Source organism: Aquarana catesbeiana, linkage group LG06 (assembly GCF_042186555.1).
Source record: "Aquarana catesbeiana isolate 2022-GZ linkage group LG06, ASM4218655v1, whole genome shotgun sequence".
Classification (NCBI taxonomy): domain Eukaryota; kingdom Metazoa; phylum Chordata; class Amphibia; order Anura; family Ranidae; genus Aquarana; species Aquarana catesbeiana.
Genome location: NC_133329.1, coordinates 418058499 through 418081108, shown reverse-complemented (window position 1 = coordinate 418081108; position 22610 = coordinate 418058499). Strand labels below are relative to the sequence as shown.

The 22610-nt window shown below is 50.9% G+C and overlaps 1 protein-coding gene across 1 annotated transcript in view; it reads left to right on the top strand.

Annotated features, from left to right (window-relative positions):
* Positions 1–22610, top strand: part of DPP10 (dipeptidyl peptidase like 10) — a 286712-nt gene that overhangs the window by 190383 nt on the left and 73719 nt on the right. Inside the window, exons 6-10 of the mRNA XM_073634583.1 lie at positions 10376–10428; positions 10501–10582; positions 18857–18977; positions 20820–20974; positions 21326–21423. Coding sequence (XP_073490684.1) covers positions 10376–10428; positions 10501–10582; positions 18857–18977; positions 20820–20974; positions 21326–21423 — 509 coding nt within the window. The remainder of the gene's footprint in view (positions 1–10375; positions 10429–10500; positions 10583–18856; positions 18978–20819; positions 20975–21325; positions 21424–22610) is intronic.

The window sequence follows — 22610 nt, the reverse complement described above, 5'->3', positions numbered from 1 at the left end:
CCAGAACAATGACACGCTGACACTTGGTGGTTCAGAACAATGACACGCTGACACTTGGGGGTCCAGAACAATGACACCCTGACACTTGGGGGTCCAGAACAATGACACCCTGACACTTGGGGGTCCAGAACAATGACACCCCGACACTTGGGGGTCCCAGAACAATGACACCCCGACACTTGGGGGTCCCAGAACAATGACACCCTGTCACTTGGGGGTCCAGAACAATGACACCCTGACACTTGGGGGTCCCAGAACAATGACACCCTGAAACTTGAGGGTCCAGAACAATGACACGCTGACACTTGGGGGTCCCAGAACAATGACACACTGACACTTGGTGGTCCAGAACAATGACACCCTGACACTTGGGGGTCCCAGAACAACGACACCCCGACACTTGGGGGTCCAGAACAATGACACACTGACACCTGGGGGTCCCAGAACAATGACACACTGACACTTGGGGGTCCCAGAACAATGACACCCTGACACTTGGGGGTCCCAGAACAATGACACCCCGACACTTGGGGGTCCCAGAACAATGACACACTGACACTTGGGGGTCCAGTACAATGACACCCCGACACTTGGGGGTCCCAGAACAATAACACCCTGACACTTGGGGGTCCCAGAACAATGACACCCCGACACTTGGGGGTCCCAGAACAATGACACACTGACACTTGGGGGTCCAGTACAATGACACACTGACACTTGGGGGTCCCAGAACAATGACACCCTGACACTTGGGGGTCCAGAACAACGACACACTGACACTTGGGGGTCCAGTACAATGACACACTGACACTTGGGGGTCCAGTACAATGACACACTGACACTTGGGGGTCCAGAACAATAACACACTGACACTTGGGGGTCCAGAACAATGACACACTGACACTTGGGGGTCCAGAACAATGACACCCTGACACTTGGGGGTCCCAGAACAATGACACCCTGACACTTGGGGGTCCAGAACAATGACAGCCTGACACTTGGGGGTCCCAGAACAATGACACACTGACACTTGGGGGTCCAGAACAATGACACCCTGACACTTGGGGGTCCCAGAACAATGACACACTGACACTTGCGGTACAGAACAATGACACACTGACACTTGGTGGATCAGAACAATGACACGCTGACACTTGGGGGTCCCAGAACAATGACACACTGACACTTGGGGGTCCAGAACAATGACACCCTGACACTTGGGGGTCCAGAACAATGACACACTGACACTTGGGGGTCCCAGAACAATGACACCCTGACACTTGAGGGTCCAGAACAATGACACCCTGACACTTGGGGGTCCCAGAACAATGACACCCTGACACTTGGGGGTCCAGAACAATGACACCCTGACACTTGGGGGTCCAGAACAATGACACACTGACACTTGGGGGTCCCAGAACAATGACACCCTGACACTTGGGGGTCCAGAACAATGACACCCTGACACTTGGGGGTCCAGAACAATGACACACTGACACTTGGGGGTCCCAGAACAATGACACCCTGACACTTGGGGGTCCAGAACAATGACACCCTGACACTTGGGGGTCCAGAACAATGACACACTGACACTTGGGGGTCCCAGAACAATGACACCCTGACACTTGGGGGTCCAGAACAATGACACACTGACACTTGGGGGTCCAGAACAATGACACACTGACACTTGGGGGTCCAGAACAATGACACACTGACACTTGGTGGTCCAGAACAATGACACCCTGACACTTGGTGGTCCAGAAAAATGACACACTGACACTTGGGGGTCCAGAACAATGACACACTGACACTTGGGGGTCCAGTACAATGACACACTGACACTTGGGGGTCCAGTACAATGACACACTGACACTTGGGGGTCCAGAACAATAACACACTGACACTTGGGGGTCCAGAACAATGACACACTGACACTTGGGGGTCCCAGAACAATGACACCCTGACACTTGGGGGTCCAGAACAATGACACACTGACACTTGGGGTACAGAACAATGACACACTGACACTTGGTGGTTCAGAACAATGACATGCTGACACTTGGGGGTCCCAGAACAATGACACACTGACACTTGGGGGTCCAGAACAATGACACCCTGACACTTGGGGGTCCAGAACAATGACACCCTGACACTTGGGGGTCCAGAACAATGACACACTGACACTTGGGGGTCCCAGAACAATGACACCCTGACACTTGAGGGTCCAGAACAATGACACCCTGACACTTGGGGGTCCCAGAACAATGTCACCCTGACACTTGGGGGTCCAGAACAATGACACCCTGACACTTGGGGGTCCAGAACAATGACACACTAACACTTGGGGGTCCCAGAACAATGACACCCTGACTCTTGGGGGTCCAGAACAATGACACATTGACACTTGGGGGTCCAGAACAATGACACACTGACACTTGGTGGTCCAGAACAATGACACCCTGACACTTGGTGGTCCAGAACAATGACACACTGACACTTGGGGGTCCAGTACAATGACACACTGACACTTGGGGGTCCCAGAACAATGACACACTGACACTTGGGGGTCCAGAACAATGACACGCTGACACTTGGGGGTCCCAGAACAATGACACCCTGACACTTGGGGGTCCCAGAACAATGACACACTGACACTTGGGGACCCAGAACAATGACACTGACACTTGGGGGTCCAGAACAATGACACACTGACACTTGGGAGTCCAGAACAATGACACACTGACACTTGGGGGTCCAGAACAATGACACACTGACACTTGGGGGTCCAGAACAATGACACACTGACACTTGGGGGTCCAGAACAATGACACACTGACACTTGGGAGTCCAGAACAATGACACACTGACACTTGGGGGTCCAGAACAATGACACACTGACACTTGGGGATCCAGAACAATGACACACTGATACTTGGGGGTCCAGAACAATGACACACTGACACTTGGGGGTCCAGAACAATGACACACTGACACTTGGTGGTCCAGAACAATGACACACTGACACTTGGGGGTCCCAGAACAATGACACCCTGACACTTGGGGGTCCCAGAACAATGACACACTGACACTTGGTGGTCCAGAACAATGACACACTGACACTTGGGGGTCCCAGAACAATGACACACTGACACTTGGTGGTCCAGAACAATGACACACTGACACTTGGGGATCCAGAACAATGACACACTGATACTTGGGGGTCCAGAACAATGACACACTGACACTTGGGGGTCCAGAACAATGACACACTGACACTTGGTGGTCCAGAACAATGACACACTGACACTTGGGGGTCCCAGAACAATTACACACTGACACTTGGGGGTCCCAGAACAATGACACACTGACACTTTGATGGTCTCAGAACAATGACACCCTGACACTTGGGGGTCCCAGAACAATGACGCACTGACACTTGGGGGTCCAGAACAATGACACCCTGACACTTGGTGGTCCAGAACAATGACACACTGACACTTTGATGGTCTCAGAACAATGACACCCTGACACTTGGGGGTCCCAGAACAATGACACACTGACACTTGGGGGTCCAGAACAATGACACACTGACACTTGGTGGTCCAGAACAATGACACCCTGACACTTGGGGGTCCAGAACAATGACACACTGACACTTGGTGGTCCGGAACAATGACACGCTGACACTTGGGGGTCCCAGAACAATGACACCCTGACACTTGGGGGTCCAGAACAATGACACACTGACACTTGGGGGTCCAGAACAATGACACACTGACACTTGGTGGTCCAGAACAATGACACCCTGACACTTGGTGGTCCAGAACAATGACACACTGACACTTGGTGGTCCAGAACAATGACACCCTGACACTTGGGGGTCCCAGAACAATGACACCCTGACACTTGGAGATCCAGAACAATGACACACTGACACTTGGGGTTCCCAGAACAATGACACCCTGACACTTGGGGGTCCAGAACAATGACACACTGACACTTTGGGGTCCAGAACAATGACACCCTGACACTTGGGGGTCCAGAACAATGACACACTGACACTTGGGGTCCAGAACAATGACACGCTGACACTTGGGGGTCCAGAACAATGACACGCTGACACTTGGGGATCCAGAACAATGACACGCTGACACTTGGGGGTCCAGAACAATGACACCCTTACACTTGGGGGTCCAGAACAATGACACCCTGACACTTGGGGGTCCAGAACAATGACACACTGACACTTGGGGGTCCCATAACAATGACACCCTGACACTTGGGGGTCCAGAACAATGACACACTGACACTTGGTGGTTCAGAACAATGACACCCCGACACTTGGAGATCCAGAACAATGACACACTGACACTTGGGGGTCCCAGAACAATGACACACTGACACTTGGGGGTCCAGAACAATGACACGCTGACACTTGGGGGTCCAGAACAATGACACCCTTACACTTGGGGGTCCAGAACAATGACACCCTGACACTTGGGGATCCAGAACAATGACACGCTGACACTTGGGGATCCAGAACAATGACACGCTGACACTTGGGGGTCCAGAACAATGACACCCTTACACTTGGGGGTCCAGAACAATGACACCCTGACACTTGGGGGTTCAGAACAATGACACACTGACACTTGGGGGTCCCATAACAATGACACCCTGACACTTGGGGGTCCAGAACAATGACACACTGACACTTGGTGGTTCAGAACAATGACACCCCGACACTTGGAGATCCAGAACAATGACACACTGACACTTTGGGGGTCCAGAACAATGACACGCTGACACTTGGGGGTCCCAGAACAATGACACACTGACACTTGGGGTCCAGAACAATGACACCCTGACACTTTGGGGGTCCCAGAACAATGACACCCGACACTTGGGGGTCCCAGAACAATGACACACTGACACTTGGGGGTCCAGAACAATGACACACTGACACTTGGTGGTTCAGAACAATGACACCCCGACACTTGGAGATCCAGAACAATGACACACTGACACTTGGGGGTCCCAGAACAATGACACACTGACACTTTGGGGGTCCAGAACAATGACACGCTGACACTTGGGGGTCCCAGAACAATGACACACTGACACTTGGGGTCCAGAACAATGACACCCTGACACTTTGGGGGTCCCAGAACAATGACACCCGACACTTGGGGGTCCCAGAACAATGACACACTGACACTTGGGGGTCCAGAACAATGACACACTGACACTTGGGGTCCAGAACAATGACACATTGACACTTGGGGGTCCAGAACAATGACACCCTGACACTTGGGGGTCCAGAACAATGACATGACACATTGACACTTGGGGGTCCAGAACAATGACACACTGACACTTGGGGGTCCAGAACAATGACACGCTGACACTTGGGGGTCCAGAACAATGACACGCTGACACTTGGGGGTCCAGAACAATGACACACTGACACTTGGTGGTCCAGAACAATGACACCCTGACACTTGGGGGTCCCAGAACAATGACACCCTGACACTTGGGGGTCCAGAACAATGACACACTGACACTTGGTGGTCCAGAACAATGACACGCTGACACTTGGGGGTCCCAGAACAATGACACCCTGACACTTGGGGGTCCCAGAACAATGACACCCTGACACTTGGGGGTCCAGAACAATGACACACTGACACTTGGGGGTCCGGAACAATGACACACTGACACTTGGTGGTCCAGAACAATGACACCCTGACACTTGGAGATCCAGAACAATGACACACTGACACTTGGGGGTCCAGAACAATGACACACTGACACTTGGGGGTCCCAGTACAATGACACCCTGACACTTGGGGTTCCCAGAACAATGACACCCTGACACTTGGGGGTCCAGAACAATGACACACTGACACTTTGGGGTCCAGAACAATGACACCCTGACACTTGGGGGTCCAGAACAATGACACACTGACACTTGGGGTCCAGAACAATGACACACTGACACTTGGGGGTCCAGAACAATGACACACTGACACTTGGTGGTCCAGAACAATGACACCCTGACACTTGGAGATCCAGAACAATGACACACTGACACTTGGGGGTCCAGAACAATGACACACTGACACTTGGGGGTCCCAGTACAATGACACCCTGACACTTGGGGTTCCCAGAACAATGACACCCTGACACTTGGGGGTCCAGAACAATGACACACTGACACTTTGGGGTCCAGAACAATGACACACTGACACTTGGGGGTCCAGAACAATGACACGCTGACACTTGGGGGTCCAGAACAATGACACACTGACACTTGGTGGTTCAGAACAATGACACCCCGACACTTGGAGATCCAGAACAATGACACACTGACACTTGGGGGTCCCAGAACAATGACACACTGACACTTGGGGGTCCAGAACAATGACACCCTGACACTTGGGGGTCCAGAACAATGACACCCTGACACTTTGGGGGTCCAGAACAATGACACGCTGACACTTGGGGGTCCCAGAACAATGAGACACTGACACTTGGGGTCCAGAACAATGACACCCTGACACTTTGGGGGTCCCAGAACAATGACACCCGACACTTGGGGGTCCCAGAACAATGACACACTGACACTTGGGGGTCCAGAACAATGACACACTGACACTTGGGGTCCAGAACAATGACACCCTGACACTTTGGGGGTCCCAGAACAATGACACCCGACACTTGGGGGTCCCAGAACAATGACACACTGACACTTGGGGGTCCAGAACAATGACACACTGACACTTGGGGGTCCAGAACAATGACACACTGACACTTGGGGGTCCAGAACAATGACACACTGACACTTTGGGGGTCCAGAACAATGACACGCTGACACTTGGGGGTCCCAGAACAATGACACACTGACACTTGGGGTCCAGAACAATGACACCCTGACACTTTGGGGGTCCCAGAACAATGACACCCGACACTTGGGGGTCCCAGAACAATGACACACTGACACTTGGGGGTCCAGAACAATGACACACTGACACTTGGGGTCCAGAACAATGACACATTGACACTTGGGGGTCCAGAACAATGACACCCTGACACTTGGGGGTCCAGAACAATGACATGACACATTGACACTTGGGGGTCCAGAACAATGACACACTGACACTTGGGGGTCCAGAACAATGACACGCTGACACTTGGGGGTCCAGAACAATGACACGCTGACACTTGGGGGTCCAGAACAATGACACCCTGACACTTGGGGGTCCAGAACAATGACACCCTGACACTTGGGGGTCCAGAACAATGACACACTGACACTTGGTGGTCCAAAACAATGACACCCCGACACTTGGAGATCCAGAACAATGACACACTGACACTTTGGGGTCCAGAACAATGACACACTGACACTTGGGGGTCTAGAACAATGACACCCTGACACTTGGGGGTCCAGAACAATGACACACTGACACTTGGGGGTCCCAGAACAATGACACGCTGACACTTGGGGGTCCCAGAACAATGACACACTGACACTTTGGGGGTCCCAGAACAATGACACACTGACACTTTGGGGGTCCAGAACAATGACACGCTGACACTTGGGGGTCCAGAACAATGACACCCTGACACTTGGGGGTCCAGAACAATGACACATTGACACTTGGGGGTCCAGAACAATGACACCCTGACACTTGGGGGTCCAGAACAATGACATGACACATTGACACTTGGGGGTCCAGAACAATGACACACTGACACTTGGGGATCCAGAACAATGACACACTGACACTTGGGGATCCAGAACAATGACACACTGACACTTGGGGACCCAGAACAATGACACACTGACACTTGGGGGTCCAGAACAATAACACACTGACACTTGGGGGTCCAGAACCATGACACACTGACACTTGGGGGTCCAGAACAATGACACACTGACACTTGGGGGTCCAGAACAATGACACACTGACACTTGGGGGACCCAGAACAATGACACACTGACACTTGGGGGTCCAGAACAATGACACACTGACACTTGGGGATCCAGAACAATGACACACTGACACTTGGGGATCCAGAACAATGACACACTGACACTTGGGGATCCAGAACAATGACACCCTGACACTTGGGGGTCCCAGAACAATGACACCCGACACTTGGGGGTCCCAGAACAAAGACACCCTGACACTTGGGGGTCCCAGAACAATGACACCCTGACACTTGGGGTCCAAAACAATGACACATTGACACTTGGGGGTCCCAGAACAATGACACCCTGACACTTGGGGATCCAGAACAATGACACCCTGACACTTGGGGGTCCCAGAACAATGACACACTGACACTTGGGGATCCAGAACAATGACACACTGACACTTGGGGATCCAGAACAATGACACCCTGACACTTGGGGGTCCCAGAACAATGACACCCGACACTTGGGGGTCCCAGAACAAAGACACCCTGACACTTGGGGGTCCAGAACAATGACACACTGACACTTGGGGGTCCAGAACAATGACACACTGACACTTGGGGGTCCAGAACAATGACACACTGACACTTGGGGGTCCAGAACAATGACACACTGACACTTGGGGGACCCAGAACAATGACACACTGACACTTGGGGGTCCAGAACAATGACACACTGACACTTGGGGATCCAGAACAATGACACACTGACACTTGGGGGTCCAGAACAATGACACACTGACACTTGGGGATCCAGAACAATGACACACTGACACTTGGGGGTCCCAGAACAATGACACACTGACACTTGGGGATCCAGAACAATGACACCCTGACACTTGGGGGTCCCAGAACAATGACACCCGACACTTGGGGGTCCCAGAACAAAGACACCCTGACACTTGGGGGTCCAAGAACAATGACACCCTGACACTTGGGGTCCAAAACAATGACACATTGACACTTGGGGGTCCCAGAACAATGACACCCTGACACTTGGGGATCCAGAACAATGACACCCTGACACTTGGGGGTCCCAGAACAATGACACCCTGACACTTGGGGATCCAGAACAATGACACACTGACACTTGGGGATCCAGAACAATGACACCCTGACACTTGGGGGTCCCAGAACAATGACACCCGACACTTGGGGGTCCCAGAACAAAGACACCCTGACACTTGGGGGTCCCAGAACAATGACACCCTGACACTTGGGGTCCAAAACAATGACACATTGACACTTGGGGGTCCCAGAACAATGACACCCTGACACTTGGGGGTCCAGAACAATGACACCCTGACACTTGGGGGTCCAGAACAATAAGATAGTAACAGTTGGGGTCCTCCAATGATATTTTGTTCTGGCCATGATTGGGTGTTCTTTGCAATGTGAACATGTTGGACTTGTTTAGTAAATCAGCCCCTCTGTGTCTTTATTCTGCTGGGGTTGAATTATGTCTAATCTGCCCACCATGAGAAACATGCCCCAGCCTCGGGGTACACATCCTGTGTGAGATTGATTGATTGGCACTCCGGTGTGTTTCCTGGCGGAGTCTGCTATACAAACTCTTCCTAGTGTGCGGGTGGAGAGGAGGAGTGAGTGTCATGGGAACCTTCATTATTACAAATGGCATCTAGAATCTGCTTGTTAGGGAGTACAGCTTCTCCTCTCCCCTCCTCTCTCTCCTCCCTTCTCTTCCCCCCCCTCCCCCTTCCCTCCCCTCTGCTCTCCCCTACCCCTCCCCCTCCCCTCTGCTCTCCTCTCCTCCACTCTTCTCTCCTCTCTTCCGCTCTCCTCCTCTCTGCTCTCCTATCTTCCACTCTCCTCTCCTCCCCTCTGCTCTCCTCTCCTCTGCTCTCCTCCCCTCTGCTCCCCTATCCTCCCCTCTGCTCTCCTCTCTTCTGCTCTCTTCTCCTCCCCTCTGCTCTCCTCTATTCCTCTCTCCTCTCCTCCTCTCTGCTCTCCTCTCTTCCATCCTCTTCTCCTCCCCTCTGCTCTCCTCTCTTCCGCTCTCCTCTCCTCCCCTCTGCTCTCCTCTCCTCCCCTCTCCTCCCCTCTGCTCCCCTATCCTCCCCTCTGCTCTCCTCTCTTCTGCTCTCTTCTCCTCCCCTCTGCTCTCCTCTCTTCCTCTCTCCTCTCCTCCTCTCTGCTCTCCTCTCTTCCATCCTCTTCTCCTCCCCTCTGCTCTCCTCTCTTCCGCTCTCCTCTCCTCCCCTCTGCTCTCCTCTCCTCCCCTCTCCTCAAACCCCCCTCATTTCAAACCCCCCTCCCCTTCCCTCTCCTCCTCTCCTCTTTTCCTCTTGTTTCAGTGTCTTTTCATCAATGTTTCTCTGTGATCTGCAGGTATAGTACTTCCTATAACGGTTCTATGCTTCTTGTGTTCCAGATATTCCACTTTTCATTCACGGCCTCTTACGTAATCTATAACATCCACACCAGGTAAGTGCCCCTCATTTTGCTGCCCCCCGCACGGACGAGGCCACACCTCACTTTCATGTGTTTTCCTTGAAGGGAAGTTTGGGAGTTGAACCCCCCAGAGGTGGAGGATTCGGTGTTGCAGTACGCAGCATGGGGTGTCCAGGGGCAGCAGCTGGTGAGTCAAATGTCAGTCATTTCCTCATGTCTGACAGAACACTGAATCCCGCTAACTACCACCATATTGACCCCAGCCCCAACATCTCCCACAAACCCACCCCAACATCTCTGACAAACCCACCCCCAACATCTCCCACAAACCCACCCCAACATCTCCCACAAACCCACCCCCAACATCTCTGACAAACCCACCCTCAACATCTCCCACAAACCCACCCCAACATGTCCCACAAACCCACCCCAACATCACCAACAAACCCACCCCAACATCTCTGACAAACCCACCCCCCGCCATCTCCGGCAAACCCACCCCCAACATGTCCCACAAACCCACCCCAACATCTCCAAAAAACCCATCCCCAACATCTCCCACAAACTCACCAACACCTCTGACAAACCCTTCCCAACATCTCTGACAAACCCATCCCCAACATCTCCCACAAACCCACCCCAACATCTCCCACAAACTCACCCAACATCTCCCACAAACCCACCCCCAACGTCTCCAACAAACCCAGGTCCAACATCTCCCACAAACCCACCCCCAACATCTCCCACAAACCCAGCCCCAACATCTCCTACAAACCCACCCCCAACATCTCCCACAAACCCAGCCCCAACATCTCCCACAAACCCGTCCCCAACATCTCCTACAAACACATGCCCAACATCTCCCACAAACCCACCCCCAACATCTCCGACAAACCCATCCCCAACATCTCCCACAAACCCACCCCCAACATCTCCCACAAACCCATCCCCAACATCTCCCACAAACCCACCCCCAACATCTCCCACAAACCCATCCCCAACATCTCTGACAAACCCACCCCCAACATCTCCCACAAACCCACCCCCAACATCTCCCACAAACCCATCCCCAACATCTCCCACAAACCCACCCCCAACATCTCCGACAAACCCATCCCCAACATCTCCCACAAACCCACCCCCAACATCTCCCACAAACCCATCCCCAACATCTCTGACAAACCCACCCCTAACATCTCCCACAAACCCACCCCCAACATCTCCCACAAACCCACCCCCAACATCTCCCACAAACCCACCCCCAACATCTCCCACAAACCCATCCCCAACATCTCTGACAAACCCACCCCCAACATCTCCCACAAACCCACCCCCAACATCTCCCACAAACCCATCCCCAACATCTCCCACAAACCCACCCCCAACATCTCCGACAAACCCATCCCCAACATCTCCCACAAACCCATCCCCAACATCTCCCACAAACCCATCCCCAACATCTCTGACAAACCCACCCCTAACATCTCCCACAAACCCACCCCCAACATCTCCCACAAACCCATCCCCAACATCTCCCACAAACCCACGCCCAACATCTCCCACAAACACATGCCCAACATCTCCCACAAACCCACACCCAACATCTCCAACAAACCCATCCCCAACATCTCCCACAAACCCATCCCCAACATCTCCTACAAACCCACCCCCAACATCTCCCACAAACCCACCCCAACATCTCCGACAAACCCATCCCCAACATCTCCCACAAACCCACCCCCAACATCTCCGACAAACCCATCCCCAACATCTCCCACAAACCCACCCCCAACATCTCCCACAAACCCATCCCCAACATCTCTGACAAACCCACCCCTAACATCTCCCACAAACCCACCCCCAACATCTCCCACAAACCCATCCCCAACATCTCCCACAAACCCATCCCCAACATCTCCTACAAACCCACCCCCAACATCTCCCACAAACCCACCCCCAACATCTCCCACAAACCCATCCCCAACATCTCCCACAAACCCACCCCCAACATCTCCGACAAACCCATCCCCAACATCTCCGACAAACCCATCCCCAACATCTCCCACAAACCCACCCCCAACATCTCCGACAAACCCATCCCCAACATCTCCCACAAACCCACCCCCAACATCTCCGACAAACCCACCCCCAACATCTCCCACAAACCCACCCCCAACATCTCCCACAAACCCACCCCCAACATCTCCCACAAACCCACCCCCAACATCTCCCACAAACCCATCCCCAACATCTCCCACAAACCCACCCCCAACATCTCCGACAAACCCATCCCCAACATCTCCTACAAACCCACCCCCAACATCTCCCACAAACCCACCCCAACATCTCCGACAAACCCATCCCCAACATCTCCCACAAACCCACCCCCAACATCTCCGACAAACCCACCCCCAACATCTCCCACAAACCCACCCCAACATCTCCGACAAACCCATCCCCAACATCTCCCACAAACCCACCCCCAACATCTCCCACAAACCCATCCCCAACATCTCTGACAAACCCACCCCTAACATCTCCCACAAACCCACCCCCAACATCTCCCACAAACCCATCCCCAACATCTCCCACAAACCCACGCCCAACATCTCCCACAAACACATGCCCAACATCTCCCACAAACCCACACCCAACATCTCCAACAAACCCATCCCCAACATCTCCCACAAACCCATCCCCAACATCTCCTACAAACCCACCCCCAACATCTCCCACAAACCCATCCCCAACATCTCCCACAAACCCACGCCCAACATCTCCCACAAACACATGCCCAACATCTCCCACAAACCCACACCCAACATCTCCAACAAACCCATCCCCAACATCTCCCACAAACCCATCCCCAACATCTCCTACAAACCCACCCCCAATATCTCCCACAAACCCAGCCCCAACATCTCCCACAAACCCATCCCCAACATCTCCTACAAACCCACCCCCAACATCTCCCACAAACCCACCCCCAACATCTCCCACAAACCCACCCCCAACATCTCCGACAAACCCACCCCCAACATCTCCCACAAACCCATCCCCAACATCTCCGACAAACCCACCCCCAACATCTCCCACAAACCCACCCCCAATATCTCCCACAAACCCACACCCAACATCTCCCACAAACCCACACCCAACATCTCCCACAAACCCATCCCCAACATCTCCCACAAACCCACCCCCAACATCTCCCACAAACCCATCCCCAACATCTCTGACAAACCCACCCCCAACATCTCCCACAAACCCACCCCCAATATCTCCCACAAACCCACACCCAACATCTCCCACAAACCCACACCCAACATCTCCCACAAACCCATCCCCAACATCTCCTACAAACCCACCCCCAACATCTCCCACAAACCCATCCCCAACATCTCCGACAAACCCACCCCCAACATCTCCGACAAACACGTGCCCAACATCTCCGACAAACCCTCCCCCAACATCTCCCACAAACCCACCCCCAACATCTGCGACAAACCCACCCCAACATCTCCGACAAACCCACCCCCAACATCTGAAAAACACATTTCCAAAGTTTTTGCTCTCTGCCAATCAGCTCTCCCCATCCATTATCTAACAACAAAGACATCTGAAATGTGATTGGTTGCTATGGGTATCACAGGCATGTTCTTCTCCCCCAGTCTGAGGTCACCTGACCAGGTGAGGAATTTACAGCACTGCCATCCTGTATTGAACATGGTGGGTGATGGAGCCATAATGAGGGTGTTTCCATGGTAACAGAAGTGCTTATTTCATTCACTGCCGGCCATGACAGAAACACGCTCTGGATACACGGCAATGATATTCCTGAAAGACGAGACTACTGGAGGAATTAGAATGTCACAGTCTGTGTATGATAACACCATAATTCACATTCCATGTGTGTATTCCACCAGTCAGATCTGCTCCACTCCTCCACATAAGAACAAGCATGGCACGTGTGGTCCAAACCATTCATGGGTATTGATTGGTCTGTAGATGGCAGGAGAGGATGCACACAAACCAATCAACTGTTGAGCTCTGCAGAGGGCACACAGTGCCTGTCATGTCTGATTGGCGTGTTCCTGGGCACACAGTGCCTGTCATGTCTGATTGGCATGTTCCTGGGCACACAGTGCCTGTCATGTGTGATTGGCGTGTTCCTGGGCACACAGTGTCTGTCATGTCTGATAGGCGTGTTCCTGGGCACACAGTGCCTGTCATGTCTGATTGGCGTGTTCCTGGGCACACAGTGCCTGTCATGTCTGATTGGCATGTTCCTGGGCACACAGTGCCTGTCATGTCTGATTGGCATGTTCCTGGGCACACAGTGTCTGTCATGTCTGATAGGCGTGTTCCTGGGCACGCAGTGCCTGTCATGTGTGATTGGCGTGTTCCTGGGCACACAGTGTCTGTCATGTCTGATAGGCGTGTTCCTGGGCACACAGTGCCTGTCATGTCTGATTGGCGTGTTCCTGGGCACACAGTGCCTGTCATGTCTGATTGGCATGTTCCTGGGCACACAGTGCCTGTCATGTCTGATTGGCATGTTCCTGGGCACACAGTGTCTGTCATGTCTGATAGGCGTGTTCCTGGGCACACAGTGCCTGTCATGTGTGATTGGCGTGTTCCTGGGCACACAGTGTCTGTCATGTCTGATTGGCGTGTTCCTGGGCACACAGTGCCTGTCGTCTCTGGCGTGTTCCTGAGTACACAGTGCCTGTCATGTGTGATTGGCGTGTTCCTAGGCAAGCCGTGTCTGTCATGTCTGATAGGCGTGTTCCTGAGCACACAGTGTCTGTCATGTTCTGGGATTTGGGAATGAACCTGGCTGGTCTGGAATCTTCGGATATTCCCGGGATCTCTGGAATATAAAACATGTTCTGGGATTTGGGAATGATCCCGACTGGTCTGGAATCTTCGGATATTCCCAGGATCTCTGGAATATAAAACATGCTCTGGGATTTGGGAATGATCCCGGCTGGTCTGGAATCTTTGGATATTCCCGGGATCTCTGGAATATAAAACATGTTCTGGGATTTGGGAATGATCCCGACTGGTCTGGAATCTTTGGATATTCCCGGGATCTCTGGAATATAAAACATGTTCTGGGATTTGGGAATGATCCCGGCTGGTCTGGAATCTTTGGATATTCCCGGGATCTCTGGAATATAAAACATGTTCTGGGATTTGGGAATGATCCTGACTGGTCTGGAATCTTCGGATATTCCCGGGATCTCTGGGATATAAAACTTGATCTGGGATTTGGGAATGATCCCGGCTGGCCTGGAATCTTCAGACATTCCCGGGATCTCTGGAATATAAAACATGTTCTGGGATTTGGGAATGATCCCGACTGGTCTGGAATCTTCGGATATTCCCGGGATCTCTGGAATATAAAACATGCTCTGGGATTTGGGAATGATCCCGGCTAGTCTGGAATCTTCGGACATTCCCGGGATCTCTGGAATATAAAACATGTTCTGGGATTTGGGAATTATCCCGGCTGGTCTGGAATCTTCGGATATTCCCGGGATCTCTGGAATATAAAACATGTTCTGGGATTTGGGAATGATCCCGACTGGTCTGGAATCTTCGGATATTCCTGGGATCTCTGGAATATAAAACAAGCTCTGGGATTTGGGAATGATCCCGGCTGGTCTGGAATCTTTGGATATTCCCGGGATCTCTGGAATATAAAACATGTTCTGGGATTTGGGAATGATCCCGACTGGTCTGGAATCTTCAGATATTCCCAGGATCTCTGGGATATAAAACATGTTCTGGGATTTGGGAATGATCCCGGCTGGTCTGGGATCTTCGGATATTCCCGGGATCTCTGGGATATAAAACATGTTCTGGGATTTGGGAATGATCCCAGCTGGTCTGGGATCTTCGGATATTCCCGGGATCTCTGGGATATAAAACATGTTCTGGGATTTGGGAATTATCTGGAAATTGTTGGGGTGAACAGACAGATGAGGATTTTTGGCCGCACATTCCGTGTCATCTCATTCCAGCAGATAGGAACGCGCCCACGTCACACCTGGTGGCTTTTCTAATTTATTTTCTTATCATTGAGACTAAGAGGCTGGAAATCATTAGGAGAGATGCACAACGCCTCGTGCCTCCTGCCCACCCTTCAATTATCTGCTAGAACTCTGCAAAGGAATCTGAGTAATGGCAGCTGATTGCATTCATGAGAGTCATTATCTGAGAGTCAGCAAATCTGTATAATGGACGGAGCTGCTCCATATAGAGTCGGGGGGGGGCTCTATCCCAGTCTTCATGACACCAGGAAGAGGGGGGCCCAATATATTTGGGGGGATGATAATCTGTAATATGTGTATACAAGTCAGGGAGGGAGACTGTCTGTGATACCAGCAACTACCAATCAGAGTGAAGCTGCCATTTTTCTGGTACAGAGGGAATCAGTGAGGGTCTTTGTATAGTAGTGGATTGTCCTCTATATACAGAAAGGAGGATGAAAGGACGGCTCTTCAGTCAGACATTAAAGAACTCATTTCCATAATATAGAGAGATGGAAAATGACCCTCATCATCCTCTCTTATCTTCACAGCCAAAATCTCTCTTCATTATCAGACATGGAAAGATTCCAGGAGAACCATCTCCCAAATGGAGGCTTCCCATGCTAACCCACCAATGCTGATCCCTCTCATGCTGATCCCCCCCATGCTGATCCTTCCAATGCTGATCCCCCCATGCTGATCCTTCCCATGCTGACCCCCCCCATGCTGATCCTTCCCATGCTGACCCCCCCCATGCTGATCCTTCCCATGTTGAACCTCCCCATGATGACCCCCCATGCTCATCCTTTCGTTACTGATCCCCCAACGCTGATCCCTATCGTTCTGATCCCTCTCCATGCTGATCCCCCCCATGCTGACCCCCCCATTATGATCCTTCCATTGCTGATTGCTTCCATACTTACCCTCTGAGAATATTTTTTGCACGTTTTTATAAATCGCATTATTATTGTTATGATTATTAGTGTTGTTGTTACATCTCTGGTGTTGATGATGATGATGATGCTATGACTTTTCTTGTGATGATGGTGGTGGTGGGGGTGATGGTGGTGATGAAGGTGGTGGTGATGAAATGACATTTCTGGTGTTGATGATGATGGTGATGATGATATGACTATGATGATGGTGGTGGCGGGGGTGATAGTGGTGGTGGGGGTGATGGTGGTGGTGATGAAGGTGGTGGTGATGAAATTACATTTCTGGTGTTGATGATGATGATATGACTATGATGATGGTGGTGGTGATGAAGGTGGTGGTGATGAAATTACATTTCTGATGTTGATGATGATGATATGACTATGATGATGGTGGTGGTGATGAAGGTGGTGGTGATGAAATTACATTTCTGGTGTTGTTGATGATGGTGGTGGTGGTGATGATGATGATGATATGACAATGATGATGGTGGTGGTGATGAAGGTGGTGGTGATGGTGGTGGTGGTGATGAAATTACATTTCTGGTGTTCTTGATGATGGTGGTGGTGGTGATGATGATAATGATGATATGACAATGATGATGGTGGTGGTGATGAAGGTGGTGGTGATGGTGGTGGTGATGATGATGAAATTACATTTCTGGTGTTGTTGATGATGGTGGTGGTGGTGATGATGATAATGATATGACAATGATGATGGTGGTGGTGATGAAGGTGGTGGTGATGGTGGTGGTGGGGATGAAATTACATTTCTGGTGTTGATGATGATGATGATGATGATGATATGACTATGATGATGGTGGTGGTGATGAAGGTGGTGGTGATGGTGGTGGTGGTGATGAAATTACATTTCTGGTGTTGTTGATGGTGGTGGTGATGATGATGATATGACAATGATGATGGTGGTGGTGATGAAGGTGGTGGTGATGAAGGTGGTGGTGGTGATGAAATTACATTTCTGGTGTTGTTGATGATGGTGGTGATGATGATGAAATTACATTTCTGGTGTTGTTGATGATGGTGGTGGTGGTGATGATGATAATGATATGACAATGATGATGGTGGTGGTGATGAAGGTGGTGGTGATGGTGGTGGTGGGGATGAAATTACATTTCTGGTGTTGTTGATGATGGTGGTGGTGATGATGATGATATGACAATGATGATGGTGGTGGTGATGAAGGTGGTGGTGATGAAGGTGGTGGTGGTGATGAAATTACATTTCTGGTGTTGTTGATGATGGTGGTGATGATGATGAAATTACATTTCTGGTGTTGTTGATGATGGTGGTGGTGGTGATGATGATAATGATATGACAATGATGATGGTGGTGGTGATGAAGGTGGTGGTGATGGTGGTGGTGGGGATGAAATTACATTTCTGGTGTTGTTGATGATGGTGGTGATGATGATGATGATGATATGACATTTCTGTTTTTTGTTATTATCATCCTGTGACCTCGGTCTGGCAGATCTACATCTTTGAGAATAACATCTACTATCAGCCGGATGTGAAGAGCAGTTCCCTGAGGCTGACGTCCTCGGGGAAGGAGGGGATTATCTATAACGGTCTCTCCGATTGGTTGTATGAAGGTGGGTAACCTTCCATCATTCATAAAGTTGACCCAGGAGCTGACAATTCAGGGAGAGGCCATGGCAGCCTTGTTCGGTAATGGATGAGCTCTGACACTGGGTCAGTAATTGGAGGGTGTGGTATGGGCGGAGTCATTATTTGAATCAATCATATACAATTGGAGAGTGTGGTATGGGTGGAGTCATTATTTGAACCCATCATATATAATTGGAAGATGTGGTATGGGTGTCGTCATTATGGGAGCTCATCATATATAATTGGAGGGGGTGGTATGGGTGGAGTCATTATGGAAGCCCTTCATATATAATTGGAGGGTGGCGTCATTATGAGAGCTCATCATATATAAGTGGAAGGTGTGGTATGGGAGGAATCATTATGGGAACGCATCATATATAATTGGAGGGTGTGGTATGGGTGGAGTCATTATTAAAACCCATCATATATAATTGGAGGGCGTGGTATGGGTGGAGTCATTATGGAAACCCATCATATATAATTGGAGGGCGTGGTATGGGTGGAGTCATTATTGAAACCCATCATATATAATTGGAGGGCGTGGTATGGGCGGAGTCATTATGGGAACCCATCATAGATAATTGGAGGGCATGGTATGGGCGGAGTCATTATGGAAACCCATCATATATAATTGGAGGGCGTGGTATGGGCGGAGTCATTATGGAAACCCATCATATATAATTGGAGGGCGTGGTATGGGCGGAGTCATTATGGGAACCCATCATAGATAATTGGAGGGCATGGTATGGGCGGAGTCATTATGGAAACCCATCATATATAATTGGAGAGTGTGGTATGGGCGGAGTCATTATGGAAACCCTTCATATATAATTGGAGGGTGTCATTACGGAAACCCATTATATATAATTGTAGGGTGTGGTATGGGCGAAGTCATTATGGGAACCCATCATATATAATTGGAGAGCGTGGTATGGGCGGAGTCATTATGGAAACCCATCATATATAATTGGAGGGTGTGGTATGGGCGGAGTCATTATGGAAACCCATTATATATAATTGGAGGGTGTGGTATGGACGGAGTCATTATGGAAACCCATCATATATAATTGGAGGGTGTGGTATGGGCGGAGTCATTATGGAAACCCATTATATATAACTGGAGGGTGTGGTATGCCCGGAGTCATTATGGAAACCCATTATATATAATTGGAGGGTGTGGTATGGACGGAGTCATTATGGAAACCCATCATATATAATTGGAGGGTGTGGTATGGACGGAGTCATTATGGAAACCCATTATATATAATTGGAGAGCGTGGTATGGGCGGAGTCATTATGGAAACCCATCATATATAATTGGAGGGTGTGGTATGGACGGAGTCATTATGGAAACCCATTATATATAATTGGAGGGTGTGGTATGGACGGAGTCATTATGGAAACCCATCATATATAATTGGAGGGTGTGGTATGGGCGGAGTCATTATGGAAACCCATTATATATAATTGGAGGGTGTGGTATGGACAGAGTCATTATGGAAACCCATCATATATAATTGGAGGGTGTGGTATGGGCGGAGTCATTATGGAAACCCATTATATATAATTGGAGGGTGTGGTATGGGCGGAGTCATTATGGAAACCCATCATATATAATTGGAAGGTGTGGTATGGGCGGAGAAATTATGGGAACCCATTATATATAATTGGAGGGTGTGGTATGGGCGGAGTCATTATGGAAACCCATCATATATAATTGGAGGGTGTGGTATGGGCGGAGTCATTATGGAAACCCATCATATATAATTGGGGGGTGTGGTATGGACGGAGTCATCATATGATCTGTGTTGTTTCTTCTGTCTCAGAGGAATTACTGAACACCCACATCGCCCATTGGTGGTCTCCGGATGGCGAGAGATTGGCGTTCCTGATGATCAATGACAGTCTGGTGCCCAACATGATCATCCCTCAGTACACCGGCAGCCTCTACCCACCCGCAAAACAGTTCCCCTACCCCAAGGTACAAGGGGCCCTACTGGCTATGAAGACCGTTCCTGTCCCCCGAGGTACAGGTGGGGGAGGGGCAAACCATTCCTGTGGGGGAGGGGCTCTACTGGCTATGAAGACCGTTCCTATCCTCTGAGGTACAGGTGGGGGGAGGGGCTCTACTAGCTATGAAGACCATTCTCATCCCCCGAGGTACAGTTGGGGGGAGGGGCTCTACTAGCTATGAAGATCGTTCCCGTCCCCCAAGGTACAGGTGGGAGGGGCTCCAGAGAGGAATAAACCATTATGGGTGGAGGGGGCTCTATTGTCCTATTCTGAGGCTGTGGCCCTGCTGGTGACCCCGGTGTCTCCTCTTCTTTTGCAGGCCGGACAGACAAACCCCACGGTGAAGTTATTTGTAGCCAATCTGTACGGACCGACGCACACGTTGGAGCTGATGCCACCAGAGAGCCTCCGATCCAGGTACTTACCTCACCAGTGGGACAGGGAAATAGTACAGAGGTTGGTGGCCATTTATAGGGAACATTTCCTCTGTAGCTTGGTTGGTGGGGGATGGTGGTAGATTAGATTGGTTGGTAGGGGGGGTGGTGATAGATTAGATTGGTTGGTGGGGGGGGTGGTGATAGATTAGATTGGTTGGTGAGGGGGGTGGTGGTAGATTAAATTGGTTGGTGGGGGCTGGTGGTAGATTAGATTGGTTGGTGGGGGGTGGTGGTAGATTAGATTGGTTGGTGGGGGGTGGGGGTAGATTAGATTGGTTGGTGGGGGGGGTGGTAGATTAGATTGGTTGGTGGGGGGGGTGGCAGTAGATTAGATTGGTTGGTGGGGGGAATGGTGGTAGATTAGATTGGTTGGTGGGGGGGTGGTGGTAGATTAGATTGGTTGGTGGGGGTAATGGTGGTAGATTAGATTGGTTGGTGGGGGGTGGTGGTAGATTAGATTGGTTGGTGGGGTGGTGGTAGATTAGATTGGTTGGTGGGGGGATGGTGGTAGATTAGATTGGTTGGTGGGGGTAATGGTGGTAGATTAGATTGGTTGGTGGGGGGGGTGGTGATAGATAAGATTGGTTGGTGGGGGGATGGTGGTAGATTAGATTGGTTGGTGGGGGTTGGTGGTAGATTAGATTGGTTGGTGGGCGGTGGTGGTAGATTAGATTGGTTGGTGGGGGGTGGTGGTAGATTAGATTGGTTGTTGGGGGGTGGTGGTAGATTAGATTGGTTGGTGGTGGGGGGGTGGTAGATTAGATTGGTTGGTGGGGGGTGGTGGAAGATTAGATTGGTTGGTGGGGGTGGTGGGAGATTAGATTGGTTGGTGGGGGGTGGTGATAGATTAGATTGGTTGGTGAGGGGGGTGGTGGTAGATTAAATTGGTTGGTGGGGGCTGGTGGTAGATTAGATTGGTTGGTGGGGGATGGTGGTAGATTAGATTGGTTGGTGGGGGGGGTGGTAGATTAGATTGGTTGGTGGGGGGTGGTGGTAGATTAGATTGGTTGGTGGGGGGGTGGTGGAAGATTAGATTGGTTGGTGGGGGATGGTGGTAGATTAGATTGGTTGGTGGGGGGGGGTAGATTAGATTGGTTGGTGGGGGATGGTGGTAGATTAGATTGGTTGGTGGGGGGGTGGTGGAAGATTAGATTGGTTGGTGGGGGA